Here is an 8,369-nt window from a genome sequence, read left to right as displayed (position 1 = left end):
CGAAACAATATCGCTCTTGAAATCGAAATATTCACAATATTTTTAGAGCTCTTCTCGATACGAAATTTCACAAAATAAATCACAAAAAGAAAGCGAAACGACAGCTCACCGCTACGGTTTTAGTCAAGAAATACTCCGGAAAAGACCACGGAGTTCTCCCCAATATTCCGGGGATGTCGAATTCTTGACGGGTTGGCGACGGCTCGAAAGAAAACGTCAGGTCACGTAGTGTTCCCAAAAACGAAATCCACCCCTTAACGACGGGGCCGCGTTCTTATACTTTCGGGTCCTAGCCCCCCACCCTTTGCCTACTCGCGGGATCTAGATTATTCTCGAAGGCTTTGATTTTATTTCGATTCGCTTAATTTCGAATTTCGGTTAAACGATCGACGACGGACGATGACCTTTGACAGCCGAGATGTTCCGATGATTCCCGACGCTTGCTGACGCGTCGCGAGGTGAGACAGCTCCAGGTGAGGGCTTCGAGCTAGCGACAGCCTAGTCGAGAACCCTGATCACCGCCAGGTCAGATAACCTAATCAGGGTCTGTAAACGAGCGTGATCCGACCCGGGCCAGGGCGCCCTATTCGGGCCTGACCAAACAACCTGGTCATGGCCATTTGTTTTAGGGCGTAACATTTTGGAACAGGGTGTCATCAGGTGGCCTCACAAGCGCCTTACCAAGGCAGCATGGCAGCCTGACAATACCCTAAGGAGGTACCTAGGAAATTTTCTAGGCGGGGAAGCGGACACACTTTCGTAATCGGGCGCTTCAAAGTCGCTGTGTAAGAAGGGAGGTGACGGATTGACTTGAGGTGACGGAAGGTCTCCCATGAGCTGGCTCGCCGTGACCGCGCGTTCGCGTACGCAAGCTAGACACCGATTAATTCGCGACTTTACGAGGGATCTCGCCTCGAGAATCCAATAATTTTGACGCAACAGGCGTAACGTTAGCTGAGTGCCTCCGTGCAACGAGCGCACATGCGTTTGATAGATAATTAGTTCGCTGATGCGATGGCGGGGTAGAATACGTGAGAATCGTTCGTCATAAGAAAGGAACGAATGACGTAACCGCCCACCAAGACGCAACTGATCGTTCCCGTCAAGGAAAGGATTAAGTGCTTTGAGGGGGCTTGATCGCGGAAGAGCAGCGTGCGACTGCAGCGCTCGAATCTCCGTTTTGAAGTGCGCGTGTTGAACGCGGCGAATTCAAAAATCGCGTGCTTCACATAAGTTTTCTACTGACAGAGTAGTTGAGGCTGCGGATTGGTTTAATTTCCGAGCACGGTATTTCCTTAACCAGAGGAAAAGGAACGCTGTGACGCGAAGAAGTTTCCCCCAGCTTGAAAACCGTAAGGGCAGGTCCCACTCCTCAGTGATTTGAGCGACGTGGATCGCTGCAATGGAGCGTTGTTCTTGTAGAACCGATTGAGGGTGGACAAGGTCGTTTGTTAGCGCGCAAGGGCGTGCATTTGGCCAAAATGCGGAATTCTGCCGAAGCCACGAGGGGCCCGACCACCAGAGCGGGTGGTGAAGCAATTCCTCAACTGCAATTCCCTGAGACGCGCAATCTGCTGGATTATCGTGCGTAGGGACGTGATGCCACTTAATTTCGGGCATTTTAGTTTGAATCTCTGAGACCCGATTTGCGACATAAGGCTTCCAGCGTGAGGGATGCTGGGTGAGCCACGCGAGTGCGACAGTGGAGTCAGTCCAGGCGTGCACTGAGATTAAGTCATAATTTAATTGTTGCTTGACGTATTCAAGTAGTCGGATAAGCAATACAATTCCATTCAGTTCAAGACGTGGAATGGATACAGTTTTAAGGGGTGCGACTTTAGATTTGGCCGCTAATAATGAAACGGATATGTCCGTCGGAGAATTTAAAACTCGAATATAGACAGCGGCAGATAACGCGCGTTGAGACGCGTCCGCGAAGCCGTGAAGCTCAATAGCGCAATGCTCTCGAGTAGCAGTAGTATAGGTCCAACGCGGAATACGTAATTTCGATAATTTAGGCAGATCATGCCGATAAGTATTCCACCCTTCAAGAAGGGGTGGAGGAACTGAGTCATCCCAATCAATTTTGGCGAGCCATAGGTCTTGCATGAGTATTTTTGCGTTAATTATCACGGGAGAGGCCCAACCGAGTGGGTCGAACAAGCGCGCGATCAGTGAGAGTACTGAGCGCTTAGTACTCCGAGTTGGCGGTATTTCGCCGAATTGAAAGCTGAACGCGTCTTCCTTCGGAAGCCACGTGATGCCGAGAACTTTAAGGACTGCTGAGTCATCTTTGGATAAGTCGATAGCGAGGTCATTACCCGCGGTAGAAATTCCGGTTAATAATTCAACGTCGTTCGAGGCCCATTTGCGTAGATGGAATCCGCCACGTTTCAGCAGAGACAGGAGTTGTTGGCGAATCATTCGTGCGCTCTCGAGATCATCGGTGCCGAATAAAACATCGTCCACGTAAGTCGAATTACGGATCACGTCAACGGCTACGGGAAATGCGCTTCCCTCGTCCTCGGTGAGTTGAAGTAACACGCGATTGGCGAGATATGGCGCGCAGGCTGTACCGTACGTTACGGTTAAGAGACGATACTTTTGTATCGGACTGTCAGATTCTGGCTGGAAGACAATACGTTGATAATCCGAATCTTCGCGATGCACCAGTATCTGACGGAACATTTTTTCAATATCGGCGATATAGACGAACCGGTGTCGTCGCCAGCGGGAGAGAACGCCGCCTATTTCGCTCTGTAATTTGGGGCCGATGTGTAAATGATCGTTCAGCGACGTACCGATCGACGTTATGCTGGAGGCGTTAAAAACCACACGCACGCGGGTCGTGGTGCTACTAGCGCGAATAATAGGATGATGCGGAATGTAAACCGGGTTGATGCTCACGTCAGGCTCGCGAACCCTTTCCATATGCCCCATTGATTCGTATTCTTTTAAGAAACCGGTGTATTCGTTTACTAGCTCCGGCTTTTTCTTGAGACGCGTTTCATGATGCGTGTATCTTTTGAGCGCGATCTGGTGACTGGTGCCCAGATCAGGAACGGAGTTACCACGGAATGGCAATCGTACCAAATAGCGACCGGAGGGATCGCGGGAATGCGTTTTAAGGAAGTGAGTTTCGCATTCCTCCTCCTCGGGCGTAAGAAATTGTTTCGTGGGAATTTCTTCTATGTCCCAAAAACGTCTGATTAATGCGTCATCGTCGGTGGCGAGGGCGCAATGCATTATCGAATGGTCCAACTGGGACGTAACGCGCGTTGCATTTGCTGGACCGGAGATTATCCAGCCCAAAGTAGTAAGTTGGGCCGTCGGAGACCCAACAGGGCCTTTTCGAAGAGATTCGAGAAGGAGGTAGCCGTAGAGGTCGGCTCCAATTAATGCATTTATTTTCTCCTTACTGGAAGGATCGGGATCGGCTAGAGCTAATCCTTTGAGATGAGGCCACGAGCCGATTCGTCGCGAGAGTCGCGCAGCATACGAAGTGATTTTTTGATAAACATAAGCGACCATAGGTAACCGTGTACCCTGGTTGTGACATGATTCGAGCGTGAGATTCACTCGAGAAGTAGCCCGTCCGTAAAACGCATCTCCGAAAGACGTGACGTTGAGATTCGCGCGATGACGTGAAGTACGTAAGTGTTGTGCTAGTGCCTCTGATACGAAACTATGAGTCGAACCTTGATGGAGTAAGGCTCGAACTTTAACGACGCGATTCTCTGGCGTGCGTAATTTAATCCAAGCGGTCGCGAGTAAGATGGAATTAGGTAACTCGTGCGTAGTGTTAATAGTTGCGGTTTCAGCGGAAGTCTCCTTTAAATCAGCAGGAGGATCGATGACCGGAGGAGACGCGGCTTTTGTCGGAATTAAATTAACGTTGGCAGCGCTGGTTGATGCCTCGCTAGGCGTTTCAATGGTCGAGGAAGTCGGCGATGCTTGACGCGGAAGCGAAGCCCGGTGCAGAGTCGTGTGATGCAGTTTCTGACATTTTTTACAACGATTTTGCGACTGGCACTGATTTGGTAAATGTCCAGGTTTTAAACAATTGAAACAGACGCGAGCCCGTTTGGCGGTCGCGAAGCGATCTTCGAGCGATTTTTTGTGCCACGTGGGGCATGACGCAAGAGCATGATTTCCCGAGCAATCTGGGCATTGTTGTTGACTAGTGTTATGAACTGCTGCTTTCGCGTTAGTTTTATTTGACGAATTCGATCGATTTGAGGAGTTAGCGGTCTCCAGGTGAATTGACGCGATACCTCGTATTCTCTCGGTTAAAAAGTCTTTCAGGAATTGAAACGAGGGAAATTCGTTTGACGCCCCTAGGCTCAGATTCCACTCAGTGCGCGTGCGTGTGCTGAGTTTTTGAGAAACCAAATACACCAACAAATCATCCCAATGTTCGATAGGACGTCCTAAGTTTTTTAATGCGTTTAATGATGAGTTAACTGTATCGCGCAGACGTTTTAATTCGGTTTTATTCTCTAATTTCATGTTAGGTAAGCTTGCAAACGCGTGAATGTGAGCGAGAACTAACGCCCGCATGTTATCGTACTCGTCGGTAAGTGTTTGCCAGGCGCCTGCGTAGTTGGCGTCGGAAACCGAAATGTGTTCAAGCATGATTGCCGCGTTGCCCTCGAGAAACGATTTTAAATAATACAATTTTTGACCTGAGGTTAGCGATGCGTTCTCACCAACTAGAGCTTTGAATGAATCCCGAAAACTCTCCCATTTGGTGGGTTCACCGTTGAACTTCGGGATGGTGATGCGTAGAAGAGCGAAGTTGGAAGGTCCTTGTACTTCGCCGATCATCGTGGAATTGGAGATCTTCGGTGTTGGGCGTTCTGGTTTCTCTTGCTGGTTGAGAAGGTCTGTGAGTTGATCCAGAGCTTCTTCAAAATCGTGTTCGGCACTCAGGAACTCGTCTTTGGCGAAATACTCATGGTCGAGTTGCGCTTCTGATGCTTTCTGTTGCAATAATACATCCCGAGCACAACATGCGGACCAGAGTTCTTGTAAACTCGAAATGCGTGTGCGCGTTTTGGAGGCGGTAAACTTCTCCTTGCCAAGCCTCATATGGTTTGGTATAACTCGGCGTATTTGATGCAATTGTGCTGTTTGAGCAATGAGTAGGTTGTCGAAAGCGCTCATTATGACTTTTGTTTTATTTAAATGCGGTGGCACTGACTCGAGCTAGAATAACGACTGCGTGTTATTCGTTTGAAGAGTGTGAGCCCGAAAAGTCCACTTCTCAGTGTGAGTGACAGGGTCGGGAATTGTTGACGTTTGGGTTTGTCGAGCGTGTTGAAGAAGTGTATTATAGCGAATACAGTTCGATCTCCAACTTCGCGTGGAAACGAACGAAAGAATGTCTCAAGTGAGAACGATAACGCAAGAACCCCAGAATTCTTACACGTTTGTTTTTGTAACGAAAATATTCAAGATTTCGATACCCTGTATATTTAGAAATCAACAGACCGAGTCGTAGGACACAGGCGTCGCCGAGTAACGTAAATAAAGTTGGCCTTGACGCGCAAGCCGTGATAGTCTTCACTGAACGCGAGCGATGAAAAATTCCAATTAGCACTCACAATTTTCACCTGTTTTATTGTAAAACGATCCGGCTCGAAGGACCATAAATATGTGCGCAGTGTTCCCTTCGATTAGACATTGGCGCATATTTAATATTATTTTTAATGCCGATTCAGGAACAGGAATTCTTCAGGAAGGTGCTAAAGCGGTTTACGCAGGAGAATCAAACACTTGAACATTTAGAACGTTTTACTAAAATTTTATTGAACGTCGACGTGGATCACACGGAAGACGGATGCGCGGGTTACGCGGGTTTTCGTCACTTGGCCGTAAGCGCAAGAAAACGTAATTTTAGTTATGTGATTAAAGGGAAACGAAGGCGATCAGCACGAGGTTATCGGTACGGGTCGACGTTCGGAGGATTACTAAATATATAAAAGGACCGCTAGTATGTCTCGGTTCGCGGGGAGCACGAGCCGAGGGGAAAGTCGAGGTAACGAAATCACACTCGGTTGCGAACGTACAGAGTTCGTTGCGACGAACCACGATTCCAAGAGCCCGTGTAAATAGAAGGAATTAGATATTAATTTGATTCGTATGAAAACTCGAACAAAACTCGATCGTGAACGGACCAAATATCAATTGAAAATCGCGGTTCCGAACGTCTGCTGTTCTGGTTAAATCGACCAATATAATTATCCTATGAATGATAAAGAGCAACCATGGAGACAAGCAAGCAAGTACATGCTACACTAAAAGCAATTTAAAAATAATATGCAACAGCAACATATAAAAACAAAACTAATATTATTAGAAGATAAATACAGAAACTTAATAAATTATATTATTTGCGTTAATTTCAAAAAAAAGCAAACAACAATAAACAATGACCCAAGCAGGAAAAACAAAAATACAGAAGAGAGCGTGTGCAATCTAACCGAAATTCACATGAAATAGATGATGCAACAAAAAAGTCTATTGTTTGATTGTTTCTTTTAACATTTTCATTGTACACTTCTTTAAATAAATGAAAAAAGAGCTCGAAAATACCTCAAACCAGTCCAAAACACACTGCAGATTTTGTGGAAGGTGTTCATAAAGACTTTGAACAGCGTTTTCTATGCGATCTGTAGGTACGAATGCCAAAGCAACAATCATTCGTGCTTGTAATGCGAAGTTTGAATTTGAATTATATTCCGCCAATAATCCTTCATTTCCCAATTTTTTCTTTATATTTTGGGCAAGATGGAACAAACAGCCGTGAATCCTTGATGTCGGAAACGTCTCGGTTACTGCATTAATTATTGCCATTTCATAATCAACAGCTATAGTTTCTGGTTCAAAATCCGGCCAGACGAATTTTACCAAACGGAAGAGCCCAATATATGTTTCCTGTTTCTTGTTTGGTAAAAGTGCGTAAAGTACCGGAAACACAAAGCCTCCCGACAAGGATTACAAAAACTTGTGAAAATAAGGGTGGAGCTATTGTAAATGTTCCATCCATATACACAGTTTTCATTAAATTACTCCACTGCTGAGCGTCTTCTCGCCCAAATAATAAGATGCGTTGTTCATCACTTCCAGTATCTCCCAAAAGAAATAATACTTTTTCATTTTCTGATACTTCATATACTTTGTACATTTCAGGTATCTCGAGTGATCGTAAATCTGCTGGTGATGGCGGCACCACATGAAAAGTATTCCGTTTCCTTGCAACAATTTTGCGTAAAGCATTTTTTGATGGCAATTGGCCTTGAACTGCGGTAGATGTACCGGCTAATGAATTTGTTATAAGTTGAGCTGGTGTTTCCACCGTGTAAACAGCTCGTCGTTTTAGAATATTTTTTGTTTTCTCTACTTCTATTTGTGCTACGTTGGCACCATGGGTGTGCTCATTTAGACTTTGCAAAACCTTCAAAAACAAACAAAAATTATCGAAAAATAAGTGAAAAACCGCGCGCTCTTTCTCTCTCTTTCAGTGAACACTATTATTAGTATTATAAACATGAAAATTTTACCTCATCAGTCAATACACACGTGTGCAAACGAGCTTTACATCCATCCGACTTGAAGGAACATCCCCAGAACTTTTTCTGCCCACAAGCACTAATCTTATCGAAGATAAACGAATGACCAGCATGAATATATTTTGGGGCGATCTCGTTTGGATAATACATTGTTTTCCATGATAAAAGAATAGAGCACTTTTAGGGAAAACAGTTCTTCACACAACGACGAACACCGGTAAACTGGTGATTCGAGAACGAACACATTGTTACACTATTCGTGTTATTGCGAGACGACTTTGCATGTAGTCTTTCTGAATCGTACGAAGGTCAATTCGCGTGAAATGTTTTTGAAAAACAGTATTTACGTTTCTCCTATTCGAAAATAAATCCACTGAATAAATATGGCATTCCTTGCCAAATCGACCATAATGAAATAAAAGTTATTTCGTAGGATACGGGATGAAATGGTACTCATGATGACTAAATTAAAATTTTAATAGTTATTCTCGGGGGGCTTCGCCCCCTGCGACCCCCATCGCCCGCGTTTCAATAGTATGCGAACATTTAACATCGACAAAGTGTGTGTGGGTAAATGGTGATGGATCGCGTTGGCTAACTATTTATTTCCTCCTACGCATTCAGAATAGATATATGAAAAATCTTGGTTTCTATTTTCAGTGACAAGGAAAATATTCTACGCATAAAAAAAAATCGTCATAATTTTCAGTATCGTAAAAAAATAAAAACACGATAAATTCGATAATTCGATCTCATGGGCGTGGCCGCAAAGCCGCGCCAAAACGGCTGGCGCCG

At 45.3% G+C, this 8,369-nt stretch overlaps 1 protein-coding gene across 1 annotated transcript; it reads right to left on the bottom strand.

Annotated features, from left to right (window-relative positions):
• Nucleotides 1–378: 378 nt before the first annotated feature.
• On the bottom strand, nt 379–7,724 carry LOC122408448 (uncharacterized). Its single transcript, XM_043415241.1, has 5 exons — nt 7,566–7,724; nt 7,181–7,459; nt 1,243–5,208; nt 682–1,158; nt 379–498 (listed from the first exon to the last, which is right to left on the bottom strand). The coding sequence occupies exons 1-5, from the start codon at nt 7,722–7,724 to the stop codon at nt 379–381; spliced, it is 5,001 nt and encodes a 1,666-aa protein (XP_043271176.1).
• Between the last annotated feature and the right edge of the window lie 645 nt (nt 7,725–8,369).

Source organism: Venturia canescens, chromosome 3, assembly GCF_019457755.1.
Source record: "Venturia canescens isolate UGA chromosome 3, ASM1945775v1, whole genome shotgun sequence".
Classification (NCBI taxonomy): domain Eukaryota; kingdom Metazoa; phylum Arthropoda; class Insecta; order Hymenoptera; family Ichneumonidae; genus Venturia; species Venturia canescens.
The sequence above is the reverse complement of the archived record's forward strand: the minus strand, read 5'-3'. Positions and strand labels throughout refer to the sequence as shown.

Bases quoted from the DNA above. Each gene is read 5' to 3' on its own strand.
- LOC122408448 (XM_043415241.1), bottom strand. From the start codon at position 7,724: ATGTATTATCCAAACGAGATCGCCCCAAAATATATTCATGCTGGTCAT. The intron at 7,460-7,565 runs GTAAAATTTTCA...TTGTTTTTGAAG, and splicing joins CGTGTGTATTGACTGATGAG to GTTTTGCAAAGTCTAAATGA. The intron at 499-681 runs GTAAGGCGCTTG...GTTCTCGACTAG, and splicing joins CAGGCTGCCATGCTGCCTTG to GCTGTCGCTAGCTCGAAGCC.